This window comes from Hylobates moloch, unplaced genomic scaffold, assembly GCF_009828535.3.
Source record: "Hylobates moloch isolate HMO894 unplaced genomic scaffold, HMol_V3 SCAFFOLD_8, whole genome shotgun sequence".
Classification (NCBI taxonomy): domain Eukaryota; kingdom Metazoa; phylum Chordata; class Mammalia; order Primates; family Hylobatidae; genus Hylobates; species Hylobates moloch.
Window position 1 is genome coordinate 103750566 of NW_026652283.1, and position 23117 is coordinate 103773682.

Sequence of the window (23117 nt, forward strand, 5' to 3'; positions counted from 1 at the left end):
TTAAGCTATGACAGATAACCAGGGACCAATTTTCATATATTTTAACAGAGGTGTTTCCTAAGATTCTTGCTTATGAATTATGAAATGTAGATACCAGGTGGCTTTTTGTTGAAAAGGATCCATCGATTACTATCACACTCATAAATACAAAGATAAATGTATTTGGAATGGGAATTGCATCCACCAAAAATCATGTTAGTAACCAGCTCAGACTCACGGTATGTTGATGGAGAGGGTCTTTTTATGATCTGCTAGAACTTCATTCGTCTTCTATGCAAGCAATAACTGATACGATTGCTCCTTTTGATAACAGAAAATTATGCAAACAATGCCTCCCAGAGGCTATCCTTATTTTACATCATTAAAACATTTTTACTGTATGGAAAAGTAGCAGAGATATGGTGACGTTTAAATATGATGTCTTAGTCAGTTTCAGGAAATAACAATTTACAAAGAGAAGTTCCTGATGAAAGAAGTGTATCTTGAAAAAGGTTGATGCCAGTTACCCACAGAGGAATTCACAATGTGCAGTGATTATTAACAACTTGATTTAGCAGCACTCTGTCCAGTACAATACCCACTAGGTAGCTAAATTTAAATTTGTTAAATAAAATGAGAAAAACAGTGCCTCAGTTGCATAAGCCACACCTCAAGTACTCGAGAACCTCTTGTGTCTAGTGCTACTGAACTGGACAGTACGGATTATTTCTGTAATTGCAGTAAATTCTATTAGATATCACTAGTCTAGTCATCTATACAGAATAAGTTAAACAGCCTCATTTTTAAAAATCAAAGATACTGTATTCACAACCACACTGGTATCTGCTGTTTACTTCTACTCTTAATTCCATGCAAGGATGAATTCAGAATGCTCATCGAGGAGACCTCTTAGAAGGAGCACAAGAGTTAAGACTGCTTGTCAAACAAGTTCCCTGTGCTTTTAAGCACTTTCTGAAATACAGAGTTTATTCTTTGGCTAGCAAACATTTTCAGAGACGGAGTAAGAATGACAACAGCCCATTTGGTACCAGGGATAGCTGCTGAGTTGTCTCTCTACATAGAAAAACCTTACTGTTAAACACTCAACTGTGATACGGATCTAGGCACCTCTATTAATTGTTTGAGTTGCTACATAAACAGAAAATCACTAGGCAAAGAATATTTATACCTCTTAGGAAGGCAAGAATTCCTTTGCTTAGAAGTGTGCAGAAAAAAATCTGCCTATATACAAAAGAGCAATGGCTAAAGTGATTGAGAGAAACTTAACAAAGGATTGGATATTCAAGAAAAACTGGAGTCAAGGTTACATAAACCAGAGATGTGTAGAAAGCTGGAATTAAATGTATGAACCTAGAAAATTAGCCTGTTATAGTACATTCTCTTGAAAACAATGTTTTTCTAATCAGTCATGAATTTTAAAGCTCTCGATCATTAAGATAATTGAATAGGGTAAGATTTGAGGTTTTTTTTTTTTTTTTTTTTTTTTTTTTGAGAGGGGAGGGATACTATTTCCTTTTGATTTCAATGTGAAATGAGTTCCAAGACTTTAAAAGCAGCCATTGAACATGCTGAATTGAATAAAGCGACACAACCTGGTAAGGCCCTCAAGTCCACTGTGTGACTACAGTACTGAGAGCACAAAGACATACCTTTAGCACTGATGCTACGGAGATCTGTGATTTTCATTAAGATCTTTGGAAACATGTGAGGCTTGCTGGGTCGTCTTTTTCTGATATAAATTTTTAGTGCTTCCAGCAATGGTTCTTGTAGCTTATCTACTTTTGTCGGTTCCTCAAGGTCCTGGCGGTCTAGATACCAGGAATAAAGTATTAAACAAAATCAGAATTTATGCCTTTTTCCCCTCTTCCTTGTTTCCTTATTTCTACTGTTATGAGTTCATTAATTTGGTAACTCAATTACATACACAAATTTGCAGACTTATGCAGTTGCTTTAAGCAGTGATACTTGAAAAAAAAAAAAAATCGCCCCCCCCCTTGGTAATATAAACATTTTGATTGCTGGTTGCTTTTGTCCCAGGGAAAGAATTACCTCCTGTGACCAGAAGGTGTCACTACTGAACTGAATTAAAACAAATCTTGAGAAGGATGGTTATTTTAGCACAAAGTTAATCTGCTCCTTAATTAAAACCATTACTTTTTAACCACTTACGATTCAGCCTCCTGTAGGCCAGTAGGGGTCACTACAAAGAAGAAAGCTAAATTTTAACCCAGTCCTGCAAGGGTTGGTGGGAGGGCCCAGCCAAATACTTGTATGCCTACCCACTAGATAACAAACAGCACATGCAAGTCCCTTGTCATCATTCAAATGTCCCCAGACAATTCATTTTACAATAGTGTGATCCTGCCTTTAAGAGAAAAACAAAACCTGTGGCAATTGGAGTAATAGCTTTTTGGGGTTTCTTTCTGAGCAGAAGGATCCCAAATACCATTAGTTAACTTGTAACAATATGGAAAAACACAATGAAACCAGGCATGTATGCCTGGCTTTATTCACATCTTTTCCCATGTAAAACAACTCTAAAAGGGAAGTGAGGAATTTTTCACAAATTACAAGTATAAACTGTTCTTCATGGACTTTCTTGAGGCTTTTCTACATAGTTGGTACCTCCACAGATTAAGCAGATGGCACTGAGAAGGCCTGTTTCTGTGTCATCCATTTCCAAGGGCAGGAGCTGATTGGCAAAGGTGAACACAAGGTCAGTCAGAGGACCAAATCCAGCATTGTGCATCTGAGTTCGATTTAGGGTAAGGCCGTCTGAGAAAGTCATGGTGTCTTGTTCTGGGGTATACCTGGTGCAAATTCTAAGAATCTGGAAGGAAAAAAAAAATTATGGATGTTCTAAGCCATCCTGTCCTGAAATCATCAATCAGATGTAAGCAGGAAATAACATGAAGATTTCCAAGGAGCTCTTACATCACATGGGGCAGTCTGTCCCCCTTTCACATGTTGAATGTCTTCTTTAGCTCTTTCATTAAGAGACTACAGAAGTCAAAACTCAGGCGCTAAAGTTTTTTAGGAAACACTAAACAGGACACAAAAAATTTTGAGAAATATCTTCTTAAAAGTAATTCATTATTTGACTCAAATAAACATTTACTGAGTACCTAATTATGTCCCAGGCACTGTGCCAGGTGCTGGAGATTAAAAAAAAAAAGATGAATAAGATTCTATGTTTTAAGAGCTTACAGTCTACAATAAATGACAATTTATTAAATGCATAGTATATATCAAGTTTTGTACATACCCTACATTCAGTCTTTCAAACAGCTTGGTAAAGTGAATATTATTTTATAAATGAAGGACTTAAGGCTCAGAAACGTTAGGTGATGTGCCCAGTGTCACATAGTTAACATGTAACTGAATCTGACTCAAACCCAAGTTAGGCTCTCTCTCCCATGATGCCTCTGATCACACGGTTACACAGACAGCTGTAATACAGGGGACATGAGTGAAACCAGCAAGGTACTAGGGAGTTCAGAAAAAGGGAAGCTCAGAAATAGCCAAGAGGAAATCAAGGGCAGATCCATAAAGAGGTGGCATTTCAACCGAACCCTAAAGTGTAGGCAGGATTTCTACAGGCAAAAAGCCTGAGTCACTCTGCCAGAGTCTCCCAGTCCCACCCAGTGTATGCTTGACACGTAACCCTGTTGGCCCCCTGGGGCGCCAGCTACTAAGGAGACTCCTGCTCACTGCCCTGTGCCTCTAGGCCTCACTCAGAGCAAAACAAACTAAAAACGCCTTGCTTCTGTAGATACTCAATCCTGGTTCATGTTTCCACTGCCCTATTAAGCCTAAATGCTGGTAAGGAGCTCTGTGTATTCCAGAGCACTTCCCACCCAGAACCACATTTCTGCACCAACAATAAAGGGTCTCTGCTGACCAGGTTTCCATACTTTACTTTTCCCTCTGAAAAAGTTTCAGAGCTGCTTGAAGCACAGAGAGAAATGAATCCCAACTAGACAAAAGTGAATAACTCAGTAGGTTGAAGAAGTTGAGAGTTTTTCCCAGATAATGGCACTTAATTTGACTGGGTATAGTCCTGTGAATGTCCACCTCAGTGTCAACCTACAGGAGGACAGATGTGATCAGAAAGGCCTGCATTATTCCTGTTACATGGCCATGTGCAGAGAGGAGTGGCCTCTGAGGAAGACACAGGACCTCTACCTAGGAGGGGTAGTAAAACCCTCTCCATCCTGCCCATATTCCCATCAGGTCTCCTAAAACAAAAACTTCTGTCAAATCTCTCATCTTATCAGGGAAACACTGGCGGTTTGGGACCAGGACACTTCCCATGGGGAAGACAGCCCTATCTGATTGGTGGTGGATCCACAAGAGCCTCAAACCCACTGGACCACATGAACCATGATGGGACAGTTGCACTGCAATGGTCACATGCTTTTGGGTTCTCTAAATCTCCAAGAAGGCAGTGACCTAGGAGCCAGCCTTCTCCCAACACAAAGGACTCCAGCGTGGATATGGAGGAAGGCACCAGGACATCCTATAGAGTGAGGGTGCAGCGCCTCTGTTGGTATATATTTTTAAAAGTCTGACTTCAGTCTTATTGGTTAAAACTCCAAGAGGAAAACTGTGAATGAGTAAGACTCTTCATCCCTAACATACAGTAATAGCTAATGTTTTATTGATCACCTACCAGGTACCATACTAAACACTAGTATATTATTTCTCCTATCAACCCATGAGTTGTTACTATTAGCTGGGGAAACAAATCTGAATAGCTTATGCTAGGTCACATAAGCTAGTAGAATGATTTGATTTAGGCTTTTTCTAGAACCTGTGCTTTTAACCATTGCTCCATAGCTGCCTCATTTTCTCTCCATGCCAGTACTCAAACCTAGACACCTCTCTAAGGTTAGATAACCTTTAGCCCAGTACTGATTTCTATATCAGCCTTACTGGGCACTTTTGTGCAGCACATAACTGCATAACTATTCACGGTGGCCTACCTGGTGTAGAGGGGTGCAGAGCTTGTGGCCTGGAAACAGAAACTTCATTTTATATTGGGAGGGGTGGTAGAGATATCTAAATCAGGACACGTCCTCAAACTTCTTAATGTTCCTACTATATGATCAAGTGGCATAGTGAATTAGCAATTGATCGTTAATGTGAGTGGTTCTCAAAACACTACCATGATCGCTCTTCATTGGATGGGTGGTTATTTTCACCTCCCAGCTACTTGCCCAGGGGCCTTTCTGAGCTAGCCCAGCCATTTCCACTGGGTTCCCAACTAGTTGACCTGTTTCACTTCATCTTGGTAACTGATGGGGTATGAAGCCATTCCCAATGTCAGAGCAGTAAGAAAACCCAGAGGTCATTGGGCATAAAGCCTCACATTTCCCCTGAAAGCCCTGAGAAGTGTGGTGCCCAAGATCACACAAGCAATGGTGCTAGAGCCTAGAATACAGGTCTCCCAATCCCCAGCCTGATGTTCCTTCAACTACCTGGAGAAACATTAGGAAATACTGCCTATGCAGGGAGTTATCAAGTGACAGTCAAAGTTAGCACTTTGGGAAGCCAAGGCGGATGGATCATCTGCAGCCAGGAACTCGAGACCAGCCTGGCCCACATGGTGAAATCTGTCTCTACCAAAAAGTACAAAAATTAGCCAGGCCTGGTGAAGCGCACCTGTAGTCCCAGCTACTGGGGAGGCTGAGGTTGGAGAATCGCTTGAACTGGGAGGGGGAGGTTGCAGTGAGCTGGGATCACACCACTGCACTTCAGCCTGGGTGACAGAGTGAGACCCTGTCTCAACAACAACAACCACAACAACAAAGTATGCTCAATATTTATGGGCCCCAAATCCTGGGATACGTTTCTAGTCTGGAATCAAATGGGTACTAAATAAGTCTTTGCAGCTTTAACATGCCTCCAAGAAATGAATGCATGAGATCTGTCCCCTGCAAAAATGAAAGAATCCAGAGATTTGTCGGAAAGGAACAGAAGAAACAGAAGACCAGGATTTAGGACTTTGCAAATTACCAATAACTCACTTAGAAATCCATATCCGAACTGCAGCCCTCAAATATTTCTAACTACTCTATTCGAAAAGGCTTTCCTCCTCAAAAGTTAGAATATATTTGGATTCTGATGAGGCATTTAAACTATGTTCTGTTGCCTCTCTTCCTAGAAAGTTCAAAGCCGAAACCAAGTACAACTGGTACATCGAGGGGAATGCACATGGCCTGAGAAGGAAGACTGCTCAATGTCTTCTTTTATCTGAGGAGCCTCCATTCCCTGCCCCGGCCCCAGCCTGAAACAGGACGGCCCCCATGTGAAAAAGGCATCCTCCTCACTGCTTCCGGCTGGTTCTGTCTCTGCAGAGAACCCAAGTCGCTTCACTTTGTCACACTAAAATCAAATGCCAGTGGCAACCACCAAGTACTTCTCCAGGATTAAAACACTCTTTGTCTGAAAGGAAGGCATCTTATCTGGAAAGACCAGCATGCAGGCCCCACAAGATGGGTAAAAATAGCCTAGGCCAGGCTGTCTCACCAAAGCAAGGCCCTGCTGGACAACACAAAGCTCCAGTTGATGGTCAAAGTTGATCCTCCTCAGGGCAAAAAGAGCCTTCTCTTCTTGCCATCAGCAAAGACAACTGTGCATCTCTCTACTGCTTTTGATGGGAGTGTGTGTTCGGTGTGTGTCCTGGGGGAGGCCTGCTTGATAACGGAACCCTGGAAGAATCTGATGATGTGGGACCCCAGAGGCAGAGCCAGGGACTTGTCCACCAAGCTTCCATCACCTCTCTTATGGTGAGGGCCTCTGAAGTGATCCCTTATTTCTATTCCTGCTCGAGTACTACGCGGTCAATCCACCACAGCAGCCAGAGCATGTTGTCCAAAATGTTCATCAGAGGAGAAAACTCCTCAAATGGCTTCTATAGTCACCTTCAGAATAAAATCCAAACTTCTTTCTGTGGCCTCAGTGGCTTCTCCCTACCTTGCCAACTTCAACTACCCCTCCTTTCCTTTGCTCATGAACTTCTGGCCATCTTGGTCTTCTTTGTGAAGCTTCAATGACTCACTGCTGAGGCAAAGTGTTTGCACTTGCTTTTCCCTCTGGCTTCAATGCTTTTCCCTGATCTTCACATGGCTCTTTTCTCAGAGTTCAACTTAAACGTCACCTCCTCTAAAGCCTCAGTGAAAATGCTTTCTAAAACCCGTTATTTTCTATCCCACCACCCTTTTGGTTTTTGGAATAGGAAATAGCATTGTTTTAAAACTGAGGTATAACGTGTGGTGGTTTAAAAATATGTGTGCAAATTCTTCGATCCTACTCCCTTTAAGGGGTGGAGCTTAATTCCCCTCCCCTTGAGTGTGGCCTGGACTTAGTGATTTGCTTTCAACAAATAGAATATGGTGAAAGTGATGGTGTGTGACTTCTGAAACTAGGTCACAAAAAGCATTGTCACTTCCTTCTGGCTTGCTCTCTCTTGAATCTCTTGCTCTGGGGACGCTAGCTGACATTTCAAGAGGACAGTTAACCAGCCCCAAGGACAGGTCCACAGAGGAAGAAACTGAGTCCTCCCATCAATAACCAGCACTACATTCCTAGACAAACGTGATAAGCGACTGTGGAGGCAGAGAGCTTCCAGCCTCTGGAATTCTTTAGATGACTGCAGCTCTGGCCAGGGTCTTGATTGTTATTTCATGACAGATACCGAGCCAGAACCACCCAATGAAGTCAGTACCAGATTCCTGACCCACTGTGACTATAGGAGATAATAATGCTTATGTTTTAAGCTGCTAAGTTTTGTGGTATTTTGTTGCACTGCAATAGATAATGAATACAGCACACATGCCTGGAGCTGTACACAAATCTCAAGAGTACAGCTTAAGGCATTTTCCCTAACCATATACCTGTGCAACTACTACCTAGATCAAGATATGAATATTTCCAGCACCTACCAGCTCCTTTGACTCTTCCTAATCAAACCTCTTCCTTAAAAGTAACCATTATTTTGACCTATATTCCTACAAGTTAGTTTTGCAAGTTCTTGAACTTCAGATCAATGGAATCATACAGAATATTCTCTTTTGTGTCTGCTTCTATTCACTCACTATTCTCTGTGCGATTCACCCATATGAGTGTACACAGCAATAGTTCATTCTTTTTCACTGCTGTGTAGTATTCCACAATGCAAACCACCACCCTATTTTCTTTTCTTCATAGCAGTTGTCACGATCTGAGTTTCCTGGCTTATCTCCCTTCTAGAATATGAGCTCTGAGAATGAGACTGCTCTTTACCTGTCTTGCTCTCTGCTGTGTCTTTAATATCTAGAACAGTGTCCTCCACACAGCAGGTGGTTAATGAATATTTATTGAATGAATAAACTGAATTCCTTCATCAGATTCTCTTCTATCTTGTAAACATCAGAGGGAGGCATCAAGGGATCGCCCAGTTTTCAGGCAAAGGAGAAAGCTCAGGTTGCTCACCCATCTTGGTAACTCTACACTGATTGTGTTTGGCAACATGTGGGCAGATCCTGATCTGATTTGACAATTTATCCCCATATGCCTGTGGGAATGTTTAAGTAGTGATACTAGTAACAATGTTTAAGTAGTGATACTAATAACAAAGACACATGCAGCGCATATAGTGTCTGTTGTGATGAGCTCATAGGAACAAAATGTTTTCCCCAATGGGACCTGTAGCCAGCCTGCCTTAACCGAGGAGAAAATACAGATGTTAGAAGCAGCAGGAGTCCCTTGTTACTGTTACTGTCTCTGTTTTGTAGACCGGCAGTCTAGCAGCCATTGTTTTGCAATGTTAAGAGAAATAGATGGAATTATTTTAATAATCTATTTTAACTTAAGATGTCCAAATTATTTTTGTTTCAACATGTAATCAATACAAAAAAAACCATTAAGGAATTATTATACATGCTTAAATACTAAGTCTTTAAAAGACAGTGTTTATTTTGCAATACACGCTTCACACCAGGCACATTTCAAGGTGCTCAGGAGCCACAGCTGCCTTGCAGCTGCTGAACTAGACAGCACAGACCCAGGTGCTATTGCCTAGCAGCTCAGACACAACACTTCACACAAAGGCAGCCTAGGCTTACTCCAGACTGATGATTACAGCTTATTTAAAGTTCCTGGCACACTTACTATGTGCCAGGAACTAATTAACTCAATTCTTTATTCCAGCAACCGAAATGGGGAGGAGCTACTATTCTACTTATTCAATTGGTGAGGAAACTGAGGCTTAGAGAGGTCAGTTAGCTTCCCTAAGTTCACTCAGCTCCTCAATGGCAGAGCTGGGATTTGAACCCAGGGAGTTGGACTGCAAAGCCCACCCTCTTAACCGCTACACTGGCTACCCCATAGCAATTCCTGGTGCCTCATGGGGTAATCGTGCCACATCTACAGGTGGGTAAGCTGAGGCTAGGAGAGACCCAGGGCCTCCTCATGATGGCACAGATGCCCAGGCACAATGCTGAAGCCTGAGCTCAGGCTCTGGGGCTCCAAGCCCAGAGCTCGCTCCCCACCAGCCTGGGCTCTTGTCTCTACTGAGTCCCCAGGAAGGGGAGAGGGAGGGACAGGTTCACATGGGAACGGCCCTCCATGGCTATACAGCTGTACGGTCTCCAGGGTCTCAAGGAGCCACAAATCACATTTTGAAGTCACACAGGCCGTCACTTTTGCGTCACCAGAAGGAAGGTGCTGCCGTGACTGGCATGGGAATATTTTCCTTGGGGGCAGTAAGGGCAGTGGGTGGCAGGACTCAGGAAGCCGTGTGTCTTGTAGGGAAAGACTTTAAATCTTGCAGCCTTAACAGGCGTGATATTCCAAAAGCAGCGTATATGCTGGAATTTGAATTTTGACTTTTAATTCATTTGCTCATTCATTCATTCACAAATATTCACTAAATCCCCCTTTTGAGCCTGCAACCCTGCCACCGCGATCAACCCTAAGATGGTTCCTGCTCTCACTGAGACAACAGACTGGAGGAGAAGCTGCTGGGAAATGCACCTGCAATTACGCTACGCCTTAAGAGCTCGGGACAGACCTGCAGTGAGGGAGGAATCGGGTGGCTGGTCGAGGAAGGCTTTTCTGAAGAGATGGCATTTCAGCTGAGATGAGGAATAGGCCAGGAAGAACATGAGGAGAAGAGGGTGGGTAACCTAGACAGAGGGAACGGGATGTAAAAAGGCTCTGGGTCAGGAAAGAGCTTGACTGAGGCTGGAGGCTCGAGGCAGTGCCAGGAGGTGATAGAGCAGAGAGAGGCACCCTTGTGAGTTGGGGCAGATGGGCAGCTAGATTTTCCAGTCAAGCTCTTTCACCCCGCCTGGCCTGCCCCCAGTTTTACAGCAGTATTTACCTCCTTCACCCATCCCACCCACCCAGTCCTGGCTCCACACTGAGCCTGCTCCCCTTCAGCTTGCCCAACCTGTTGAATGTGGGCTCTGAAGGCAGCTTGCCTGGGTTCAACATCTGGCTCCACTGTTCACTAGCTGTGCAACCTGGGGAAAGTCATTTCCCCTCTCTGAGCTTTCTCCCGTGTTGACAAATACAGTCAGTCCCGGTTCCAGCTTTGAGAAACCTAGGCAATGGCTCTTTTACAGGGGCAACCCCGGCAGAGGCAAGATGGCATGAGCCCCGGTCCAGGAAGGAAGGACCCTCTCGCTGCTTCTGCTGAGTGGCCTGGTTGCACCACCCATGCATCACTGTGACATACCAGCTTTCCCCATCATTTGCCCACGGGGCTGATATGAAAACCCTGTCTTCAGAATCACAAGTGAATCATTATCCCTTGCTGTGTTCCCACACGGTTTAATTTCATTGTAAAAAACACAGCTACTTAATGAATTCACCACAGTCTTTAAACAAACCCTGGCAAAGCAAGTCATTTTCTCATCCGAAAATTGTTCAAGGTTTTCTACTTTGCAAAAGCAATTTTGCCCTCCTTTATCCAGAGGCTGGAAACTCTCCCGGGGGAGCTCTACGGGTCTTTGGCTTCCCCTTGGGCCTCAGCTGCCTCACCTGCAAAATGTGGACAATAACAGGACCCCTGAGGGCACAGTGCAACTTAACAATAATACTCAGCAAAACTGAGGCCTGTAGGGTGCCACACACTGTTCCAAGCTCTACGTGCCACCTCATTTCACGCTTTCTAGAGCCTGAAAGGAAGCTTCTATTGCCATCTTCATTGTAAATACGAGGAAACTGAGGCTCAGAGAGGGAAGTAACTTTCCCAAGGTCACACAGCTAGTAAGCTTTTGAACCCAGGCAAGCTAGTTTCAGAGCTCACATTCAACAGCTGGGGCAAGCTGAAGGAAAGCAGGATCAATGTGGAGCCAGGATTGGGTGCAGTGGGCTGGGGGGGTGGTGAGTGGAGGAGATAAATACTGTGGCAAAAGTAGGGGCAGGCCAGGCGGGGTTGGAGAGCTTGAATGTAGAGTCCAACAGGGCAGGGACTCTCCACTCTGCCATCACACATCCACAAAGTAAGTGCTCAGTAAATACGTGTGAGAATCATGACTTCAACCAACATTAACGCAGTGCTACATGACAAGACAGAGCAAACGTTTAAACCAAAAGTCAGACTGCGGTACACCTCTGCTCAAAACCCAGTGACTCTATAGGATATCAAGAAGGAGAATCTGTGCACGATCACAGGCCCCACTCCGGGATCTAAGTTCTCGCCGCCCACCACCCCGCCCCCGCTCACTCCCTTCCAGGCACACTCACTTCCTCCAACCTGCCAGGGCTTCCTATGCCCCAGGGCCTTTGAACTCCACTCTGTCTAGGCTCCCCACGACTCACACACCCCTCCCATCAGGGTCGTTTCTTGGGCCTGGCTCTTTCTGGGAAACACTGGGAAATTGTTTCTTCATTCAGGTTTCTTCAAATGCCACCGGTGTCTGAGCTACAGAAACAAGCCCCAGCCCTCCTTTGTTGTGCTCCATCCCTGATTCTGCTTCTGTTCTCCTTTGTTGCATGTAAGATGCTGTCTAATCTGTGTATCTGCTTGCTTACTGTCTGTGTCCCCCCAGGAGAAGGTCGGCTCCATGAGGGTTGGGGTTTTAGCTTGGTTCCCCCTGCTGCCTCCTCAGAGCCTAGAATAGTGCCCAGCACACAGTAGGTCATCAACAGATATTCGCAGAAGGAAGAAGAGAAGGAAGGGAGGGAGGGAAGGGGGGTGGAGGGAGAGAAGAGGCAGAGAAACCAAAGTCTGACCACCTCAAGGTTTGTTTTTATGATTTTTGTTTTAAGTTGAGAGAGACTTGATCCTAATTACGTGCAGAGGAGAAGAGGCAGGTGAGAGGGAGTGGAAGAAAAGGCGTAAAGGAGACAAAGGAGATTGAACGAGAAGGAAACATGAGGGCAGAGCCAAGTGAAGGGGTCACTCCTGCTCCCGGGCTCCCTCGCTTGCCTGAACACAGCCCTAGGATGCTACCAACTCTTGAGTGAAGAAAGAAACATAAAAAACCCATCTGCAGTGGTTATGAAGAGGCTGCCTATCTTAATAGAGACATTTTTGGCTACTGGCTCCTGTGGGAAAACATGAAACTCAAAGTGTGGCCTCGGAATCTTCTGGCCCCAACCTTGTGAAGGAAGCCCGGCTGTGGGCTGCCCACCAAATGGTCCCCACCGGGCAGAGGCTAGGATGGGAAATTCCCCTGGAAGGGGAGCAAGGGCAGGACAGGTGAGGCCTTCCATCCCTGTCTGCCTGTATTATGAGGCCTCTCACCTCATGATTCTGAATCAACCCTTCCTGGAGAGCCTTGGCTGCATGTCCCGCAGCTGACCGCATCTTCCTGTGAAAGTGCCAGCCCTGGCAGGCATGCAGTCAGAAATATTACCTTGTCTTGTTGAGAGACCACACACAACACAACAAGACACGTGGCTCTGAACAGGTGGTACTCAATCAGGGCTGGTGACCCTTGAGACAGCTTGGATTTCCTTTCTAGGGTCTGAGAATAACCTCAGCCTGGGTCTGTCTGTCTGTCCATCTGCCTGGTTACTCTGTCCCACTCTGTCCATATATCAATGACTTAGATAAGAAGATTCTTCTAAACAGCTCTGCCAGTTAATATTCTCATTCAAAATATGCTCTTTGAACTTGTGTACTTTCAGGATCTTGTGATTAATTGCCTTTGCTACAAATTCTTGGAAACAAGCTCTTGCCTAGGGCCAAATGGGTATTCCTTCAAGCTTTGTCTGGTATGACTGGAGGTCTTTGCCCTTTAACTATCAGGACATTTTCCTCCCCAGCCTATTGCACCCCAACCCAGACTCCTCACCCCCATGGCCCACGAAGGAGTGGTTGAAGGTTTCCTGATTCCCACCACAGGGCTGAAATTGCCCACGTTAACCCAACTTTGGCCTTGTTGTCAACATCATTGGCTAAGTACCTACTACATGCTAGGTATTACAGCTGTTAATATATTTAATCCCATTTAAGTAATTACCTTATTTAATGCCTTGTTGATTTGCATTTCTATTTTATACATAGGTAAACAGAGGCTTAGAGAAGTTAAATAACTTCACCAAGGTCACAAAAATTGGTTTCTGTTCTACCTGACTCTACCAAGGGGCTAATGGCTAATTCTTGCATCCATGGGGCTGGAAGAGTGCTGCAGGATTCAGTGTAAGCTGAGATGTGGGAAGAGAGCTGCTGGAGGCAGGAAGGGGATTTCTAAATTGAGGAAGGGGACTTAAATCTTGTGGAGACTGCACCCTGATCACTAAGTGTGTGGCCGTGCAGAAATAAGACACTTTCCCGGAGGATCTCAAAGCCTACCTCTCACTCCATATGTTGTGGCTGAGTATCACAAACTGTCATCATCTGGCAACTAGACAAAAGAAGGATTAAGAAACAAGCAGAAGGTCAAGGTCAGAGTCTGAGGCCTGGGAAGGCTCCAGGCCCTGCTGGGTGGCTGCGTGATGCAGGGCTGTCAGAATGACACAGCATTGCTTGCTGTGGACTTGATTTGCTGTGAGTCACCTCACAGATCACTCAGACACTGTGGTGGTAACTCCAGTCTCTGCTAATATCTTGGAAGTGTTATGAGGTTTAGGGGAAATTCTACTGAGTGTTAAATTTTAAGTTCTTGTCAGGAAAGCATTAAAAGGCCCAGTAATTTACATTCATTATTCTAATAGCTCATTGTTGACATCATTATTGATTTGCCCAAATTGTCTCTGTTACTCTCTGGTGGTCTAGCTTGTTCTCTCACTGTGGCCCACAACTCTCTCATCTCTGCTATCCCTAAGGGCTCCTGTTTATGCTTCTTATCCTCTTTTACATCCTCTTAGGCCTGGAGGTAGCCCAGTACCACTCTGGCTCTATACCCACTCCACCCCCGATCTTGCACCAACCCCATCTGTGACCTTGGGAAGATCCCTGCCCTCCTGTCTTAGTCAGTTCAGGCTACTATAACAGAGACCTGGCCCCTTAAACAACAACATTTGCTTCTCCTAGGTCTAGAGGCTGGAAGTCTGAGGTCAGGGAGCCGGCATGGCTGGGTTCTTGGTGAGGGCTCTCCTCTTAGGTCGCAGCTGCCCTCCTGCTATATCCTCACAAGGCAGAGAAAGGGAGCTCTGGTGGCTTCATCTCCTTATAAGGGCACTAATTCCATCTTGGGGCTCCACCCTGTAACCTCACCTAAACCTAATCGCCCCCGCCAAAAGGCCCCACCTCCTAATACCATCACATTGGGAATTAAGGCTTCAACATATACATTTTGGGAGGATGCAAATATTCAGTCATAGCACGTCTGTGGGCCTCAGTTTCCTCACCTGTATAAAGGGGATCCCTGATGCCCCTTGGCTCCCTGCCCTGCTCACACTACTGCTTCTAGAGCCTTAAAGAGGGTAAGGGGGTCAGCACACTTTGTCTTCCACAGGCTGGATGTCCACCCTCTCTTTCCCTGGTGGGGGCTTCAGGCTGGGACTGTTTCCTTGGCTGGGAGCAGCTCCCATTAGACGTATGTATGCAGAGAGGCCCATGGAGACAGTGGAATGGGGGACTGGCCTCCAGGGATGCATCAGAACATAGGGAAAGTAAAATCAGCTTTTGAAGTGCTGTAAAAACATTGCTTTTTTATTAGGTCTTTCATAACTTTGGGTATAAACCATTCTGCAAAGCAAATACAGTTACTATAATTAAGCACACGAATGCACTCCCACTTAGGAGGAGAGAGGTCCCCGTGTGCGGTGGTCGTACAGGAAGCTTGAATGTTTATTTGTTCTGTTTGCTAAACAGACCTGAGGAAGAGTGGCAATGATTACTCACAGGTGCCAGGGGTCCTGGGAGCATATGTGATGATTTTATTTCTTGTAAAATCAGGGTGTCTGGGGTAAACTTATAAACATTCAGGAAGACTGAAACAACAGATCAGCATTCACCTGTAGAGTTTGCCAACCTAAGCCCATTTGAGCCTCGCAGACGTCAGTGAGCCTGAGGGATGGGAATTCAGCCCACTTCACAGATAAGGAGCCAGAGGCTAGGTGAGTCCACGTACTAAGTCAGGTGAGTGCTAGAGTCGAAACTCAAAATCTCCTCTGGAGATCTTCAATGCCTCTTGGTCCCCCCACTCCCCTCCACGGTGCCCTCCCTCCCTCCCCAGACCCATCGAGAGCTCAAAAAGGCACATACCAGGATGTCCAGGCAGGCGGCCTTCAGCAGGGTAATTTGGTCTGCGATGGTCAAGCCAGTGAAACCAGGCAGACGTTTAGCAAACTCCACGATCTTAATAATGCACTTGGTGGCCAGTTCACTGAATTTGTCCCAGAGGCCCAGGTCCAGTCGGACTCGATGGTCAGCACTGGAATTCTAGGAGAGAGAGAAAATGTCATCAGATACAGTTTCCGGGAAGCTCTATAGGAGGGGAGAAATTCAGTGTGTTTCCAATTAAAGGGGGTGACATGTCAGCCTTGAGCAGGCAGGTTGTTGGTGGGACAGCTACATTTTTTTTTTAGCCTGGATTCATCCTTTTTTGTGTGTGAGACGGAGTCTCACTCTGTCACCCAGGCTGGAGTGCAGTAGCACGATCTCAGCTCACTGCAACCTCCACCTCCCGGGTTCAACGATTCTCCTGCCTCAGCCTCCCAAGTAGCTGGGATTACAGGCATGTGCCACCATGCCCAGCTAACTTTTTGCATTTTTAGTAGAGACAGGGTTTCACCGTGTTAGCCAGGATGGTCTCGATCTCCTGACCTCATGATTCACCCGCCTCGGCCTCCCACAGTGCTGGGATTACAGGCGTGAGCCACTGTGTCCGGCTGGATTCATCCTTTTAAAATGCCTAAAATCTTATGCCTGTACCACTGGATAATCAAGTAACAGAGGAGAGGGAGTTTCTCTGTATGCAGTTATCCAGCTAACAAACAAGAAAGGAATGAGGAGTCACCATTTTCTAACTCTGATGAATGAATGGCTCTAAGCATTGACCATCAGTACTTGTTAATCTCTCAAAAACAGGCCACCTGTCATGCTGATGTCCTGATGGAAAAACACACCACCACCTATGAAATAGTCTGGCCAGAAATCAAACTTGAATCAGACTGAGACTCTAGATAACGTCAGGAAATCCAGGGACATGGTAAACTACACAAAGGGGGTACAGCTATCAACATCCAGAATGCCAGAAAATCCACAAAACCAATGAACTGGTTTCTTCAATAAGAACACTGCAAGAGAGAAAAACAAGTGGAGAGAGAAATCTATAGATTGAAAGCAACTCAAACCAAATGCTCATTAACTGTTGGGTGGATAAATAAATTGTGATTACAACTTTGCATTAAAAATTTTAGGTAGCGTTAATAAGGAAGGAAACTGTAATACATGCTATGACATGGATAAAGCTTGGAAGCATGCTAAACCAAAGAAGGCAGACATAAAACACCCATACACAAAATGATTCCATTTATATGAGGTTCTGGAAAAGGCAAAACTATAGTGATTGAGAACAGCTCAGTGGTTTTCCAGGAGCGGGAATGCAGGTGGGGACTGACCACAGGTGCACAAGGACACTCTCTGGAGCAACGGAAATGTTCCACATCTTGACTGGACTCAGGTTATGTGACTGTATACTTTTGTCACACTCATCAAACTACACCTTTAAAAAAGATAAAAATTTCATTATGTAAATTATACTGCAATAAAACTGACTCAAGATACCGCGAAAACTGACAACCAATTGCATGGTGTAAACTTTATCTAAATTTTAATTCAAAAAATAAACTGTAAAGAGATGGTGATATAGATGAGAAAACCAGAAATATGAGCTATTAGGTGTTAGAGATAATTTTATTTTAGGATGGTAATAACGGCACTGATGCTTTACTTTGGTTTGCAGAAGCTTCTTTCATTTGGAATACATATTAAGATATTCACAGATAAAATGGTGAGATATTTGTAATTGACTATCCAACAAAAGGCTGACGTTTGGTTCTCTGACAAATGTAAACAGCTCAGGAGAGGTACTGTGTTTCTCAAACTGATATCTTTAGTTCCCCACCTCAGTTAAAATCAGTCTACAGGAAGTCAATAAAACTAGCTTTTGCTTTGAACGTCTGCATGGAAAGCCAGAAAGAAGAGTTTGCACGAGGTGCCACAGACACTGTAAAAACGATGGTGGCCAACTTTGCCTTCCACGACATTCCTTGTGGAGAGTAGACATGCATCCTCCAGATTTATTTTATTGCTTCCTCAAGGACCTTGGTGGAATACAGTACACTTGGGGGAACATGAGATCAAGATGTGTGGCCATTCGGGCCGTAATTAAATTTAATAGGCAGTTTATCCGGTTCGTAGGAAGACGACACGGAAGAGAGGGACGGAGAGTCAAGCTTATGGAGGGAAATCATTTTACAATAGAGTATCCATCTGGAAAAAAAGACATTGCCCTGACCCAGCAAGTGTGAACGAAATCTTCATCAACATTGGATGAGGTTACTTTATCACACGCCAGGGCTGAGAGAGAGGAGCCTGTCGCACCTTCTATTAAAAATAATGCACAGCCGTCTTAACGGCATGTAAATCTAACTCACTATTATGCAAACTGAAGGGAAGAGGCAGTTAATAAAACACAAAATAACCTGGTGTTTTATTATACTGGCTGCTGGATTCATAGGCATGAGGCTTCAAATGGCTTATATATTATCTTCCAGCTGCGGCAAATGGAGAGCCCTGGCCTGCTTGGGTTGGTAATGAAGGCGGCTGTGGGGAGCACCAGAGAAGCGTGGATTTTCAGCAGCATTTCTGAGTGTGCAGGGAGGAAAACCAATGGAGAAGGAGAGGCAGAAAGTGGGGTGGTGAAGAGTGACCCTTGCTGTATGAGGCAGGCTGATGAGGGAAACAGCCAAGCCAGAAGGGCAAGGGGCTCTTCTCCATCTGCTGCCAACTGAGAGTCTGGCCAGGGCTTCCAGGGGAAGCCCCCTCTTCGGCAGGGGCTACAGGAGCTGCGGCGCCTCCCCAGGATGCCGCACGGTGGCCCCTATGGAGGGTCTCACCCATGGCCCCCCAGGGCCATCTTAAGCAGCAGAAAAGCCCAACCCTACTATGAAATCCAATTAAATGGCAAGTTTTGCCACGCAAATGGATCCCTTTCTTCTGCTGGTTTGGTTCTCTGCTGCAACGGGCTGCCTTCCTGGACTGGCAGGACTTTCAGAACAAGACCCATAAAGGAAAGCAGAGTCACCAGCATCTTTAAATCCCACTCGAGGCAGCTCCTGGGTATTACAGTGGTTTATTCAAGGGTTCTGGCTTTTTTTTCAAAGCTAAGAAGCAAACGTAAATTTTCATTAAAGAAATAAAGACTTAAAATTCTGTGGCAATGTTGGGGATATCCATGGAAGTGCCTCCTTCTTCCCTAGGCCTGAAATCCTTCCACCATCCTGGAGACTGATGTCCTTTCAAGTTCAATTTGCAGACCGTCCCTGTCACCCACATTCAATTCCTGCATTTTGTATGTTTTTGTATGTAACCACCCCTTTTTCTAGGGCTTGCCTCGTGCCAGGCACTGTTCTACATGCTTAACAATCCTTGACTCGCTTTACTTTTCACAGCGCCCCCATGAGGTACGCACTATTATGGTCCCCATTTGGCTGATAAGGAAGCGAAGGCCCACAGAAGTGCAGTCATTTGTGCAAGATCCCGCGGGCGAAATGGAGGGTGTGGGATTCACCCACACAGTTGGGTTGGGGTGTTTAGGCTTCCCACCATTGCACCACGTCACCCCCTCCCTACTGGTTCCTCACATATTTCTACTTTCTGGTTACAACTTCCTGACTCCTAAAGCCTGTGGTTGCATCTGTGATCTCCCTCCTTATTGGAATCTCTGGATGCTTCCATCAGGTAGCTACAAGAGCTCCAGCACAGCTATGAAGAGAATGTTATGTGCCAGCCAACATCTCTTTGTGGTCAACACACACATTATCTAGGCACTATGACAGCATGGCTTCGGGAACGTCTGCCCCCAACAGAAGAGAACAGAAGAGAAGGCCCCCAACATGCCTGCAGCATTTTCTTTAGGACCAGATGCCTCCAACAGGTGGGGAGAAGGCAGCTTGGCAGCCATCCTGTAGCTCTGGGTAGACAGGAGGGCATCATCTTAAAGGCATGGTGCAGTCTGTGGGTAGAGAGGGCTTCGAGCAAAGGGCAATGGGAGAGGGCAGGTAGGGAGGGCCTCTAGAATCTTTCGAGTATTTCCTAGCAGCCTGGCTAAAAGCAAGAGTGATGCTGCAGGATTCTCCTGGAGCTCACGTTTCAGGCGTGCTCCTGGACCACCATTGTCTAAGATTCCTGAGCTGGGACATGACCCTGGAAGGGACCATCTATCCATCTGCAGCCCCTTCACTCCTGGGGTTCAGAGATCAGATCTGGGGCTTCGGTAGAGTACAGGGGTGGGGTAGTGGGTGTAGTCCAAGGCCCTAGAGGATGTCCAAGAAATGCTAGAATTCTGGAGTGGTCTCAGCTGCTGGAAGGGGCCACAAATGCCTTCTGGAGCTGCAGGACACATCTGAGAAAGATCAAAAGCCCTGCCCTGTGTCCCTGCCGAAGACTTCCAGCCAGATACAGCAGCTAGGGGCCACCTTCTTGGAACTGCTTTTTCTCATGACTAGAAACTTCCCTTGGCTCCCTAGGGCTAATGTTCACACACCTTATCCCAGCACCCAAAGCCCCTAGGAAGCTAGCCCTGACCTACCTCCTCAAACTTAGCTCTGCCTCCCTCCCACCCAGCTCCATCCCTGTGAAACCCTGTGCCATGTTCGTGCTATTGCTTTTGCTGGGAACGTCTTTTCCTTATTCCACCACTCAGGAAGAATGTGGGTACTTAGCACAGTGCCTACAGAACATTTTTCTTCCAAAGATCAGGACTTATGTGTGCTGCCAGAGGTTTCTAAATACTCACAACACTTGTGACAAAATTTGATTTCCAGCTAGACCTTGCAGAGAGCGGCAAGCATGGAAAGGTAACATCCATGCACTCCAGTTCTGCACTCACTAGGTGTTATTGTTTGTTATGGGTTAAACTGTGTTCCTCAAAAAGATGTGTTGAAATCCTAGCCCGAGTATGTCAGAATGTGACGCTCTTTGAAAATAGGGTCTTTATAGGGGTAATCAAGTTAAAATGAGGTAATTAGGGTGGGCCCTAATCCAGTATGACTGGTGCCCTTATAAAAAAAATGTGGAAATCTAGACAGAGGTTGACATGCACAGAGAGAAGACGATGTGAAGACACACAGGGAGAAGATGACCATGAGAAGACGGAGGATTGGTGTCATGCAACTACAGGCACTGCCTTCCACGCCAGAAGCTACAAGAGGCAAGAAAGGGCTCTCTCCCAGAGCTGTCAGAGACAGCGTGGCCATGCACACACCTTGATTTTGGACTTCTAGCCTCCAGAAACGCGATCAAACAATGTTGTCTGAAGCCACCCAGTTTGTATTATTTTGTTCCAGCAGCCCTAGGGAACTAACACAGTAGGTATGCAGTCATTGTTTGTTGCAACATGAAAGAATGGTCTAGGTCAGGGATCCCCAAGTCCTGGGTTGTGAATGGGTAATGGTCGGTGTCCTGCTAGGAACTGGGCCACAGGGCAGGAGGTGAATGGCCAGGAGCGAGCATTATAGCCAGAACTCCACCTCCTTCAGATCAGCAGCGGCATTACATTCTCATAGGAGCATGAACCCTATTGCAAAGTGCGCATGCGAGGGATCCAAGTTGCCCTTTATGAGTTTCATCCTGAAACTATCCCCAAGCCCCGCATCTATGGAAAAATTCTCTCCCATGAAACTGGTCCCTGGTGCCAAAAAGGTTGGGGACCGCTGGCTGGGTGATACTGGCAGCACAGGTGTGTTTACTAGCAAGAAACTGAGGCTCACTAAGTTAACAACTGGCTCAAGGTCAGACAGCTGTGAGGTAACAGTGGGGACTGGAACTCGGGTTTCATGGCCCCCACTGACCTTCTATCCCTCCTGGTGCATCTCTCCTGGCAGCCCGAGCTCCCCCGAGTTCCAGGTTCTGCTCCTCTGGTTGATCGCAAATGTTAGTTTCCAAAAAGCGCACCAAGTCCACCCATGACGACAAGTGCTCAAAACAGCCTTCCTTTTCTATGGTATGTCTCCTGGAAAGTCTTTCATGGTTTAATAATTCTGTTTGTGGTCGTTTTTCTGAGCAGGTTAAGGGCTTCTTAAATCTTCATAGTTCATATTCACAAGCCCCTCGGAGGACAGCTTACCTCCCGCCAGGCCCCACGTGGTGATTAGCGGCCCACACACCGCAGAGCGGTGGGAGGCCAGGAGCAGAGGCGGCCCGGAGCAGACAGCACGAGCTGGGGGTGGGGGCTACACCACTGGAAATCTGTCCCACTGTCACACCCACGCTACTTTACAGAACCTGGGCATGTGGCTCAAGAAAATGACAAGACAATTTATGATGGGATGCAGAGGAGGAGAGCTGCACATTCCGCACGCCTCCTCTGTGCCGGAAACCGTGCAAGGCGCTCCATGTATTTTTCTCATGGAACCCTCCAGGCAGGAGGTGGATGTTTTCAGAACTCCCGTTATACAGATGAAGGAGCTGAGGCGCAAATGATGATGTAACTTTCCAAAGTCACATGACTCCTAAGTAGCAGGGGTAAGAGTTGAACTTGAATGTGTGAGGCCCTAAAGCCCAAATGACAGTCACTGGGGTTCACCCTAAGGAAGCGGAGAACACGTCCTCAGAGCGAGGATGTTACCTCTGGTTCAGTCCTGATTCTATTTTAGAAAGCTCATCTATAAATAGCTTCTCTTCTGCTTTCCACCTTTCCACAGGGAATCCGCCCTCTCTCCTTTTATGGTGGAGGAGGGTCATTGGGTAGAAACCTTCCCAGGGATACTAGCCCTGAAGATTGTGGGTGAGTGTCCTGCCCTGGCCTGAGTTGGGGGTGGTGGGGATATGTTTCTGCCTCTTCCATCCATTCCTGTGGCCTCCTGGAACCCAACCATCTGTCCCAAATCTACCCTAATTAGGGAAGAAAAAGGAACTACTCTTTCAAAGATCTGTAGATGCGCAGCTGGCTGCCTTTCTTATTCCTCTCTGCCCACTAATTCCAAAGGCATCTGACAGGGATGCCACTTTGGTGAACATGACAGGAAGTTTCTTGCCGTGGAAGCAACTGCTTGTCTAAAAAAAGCTCTTTTTAAAAATGCTCAACTTGGAACTAAGAGCTTGCAGAGAATGTGTTATGGCTGCTGTTATTTATTTATACCACTGACTTCCAGAAAGGATTTTAAGTGGCTCACAATAAAAACACAGCTAGATCTGGGGAGAGATAGTAGAAATGAAGAGCACGGTCAGCTGCGAGACTGGCTCAGAGCACCCTCCACCCGGCGGTAGGCAGCAGGCCTCTGGAAGGATGCCCAGTAGTGAAGGGCCACGCTTTAGAGATAAAATCATGTCTCTGTTTTTCTGCCTGATTGAGAGGTACAAAACGTCTCCATCAAGTGTTTAGGAGGGTGGGCCCCAGTTGAGGACTGGGGGTGACTCACCCCCATATTGGGGTGGATGGGAAAGGGCCCTGGAGGCCTGCAGGGAAGCCTCTCTCTCTTAGGCCAGAAGCAGAGGCTGAGACTAG

The 23117-nt window shown here is 45.9% G+C and overlaps 1 protein-coding gene across 6 annotated transcripts in view; it reads right to left on the reverse strand.

The window, feature by feature from the left end:
• Nucleotides 1–23117, reverse strand: part of RARB (retinoic acid receptor beta) — a 776321-nt gene that overhangs the window by 603 nt on the left and 752601 nt on the right. For all 6 annotated transcript variants that reach the window (XM_058441891.1, XM_058441890.1, XM_058441894.1 and 3 more), the window contains 3 exons: nucleotides 15650–15826; nucleotides 2626–2830; nucleotides 1650–1808 (listed from right to left, as the gene is read on the reverse strand). In XM_058441891.1, coding sequence (XP_058297874.1) covers nucleotides 1650–1808; nucleotides 2626–2830; nucleotides 15650–15826 — 541 coding nt within the window. The remainder of the gene's footprint in view (nucleotides 1–1649; nucleotides 1809–2625; nucleotides 2831–15649; nucleotides 15827–23117) is intronic.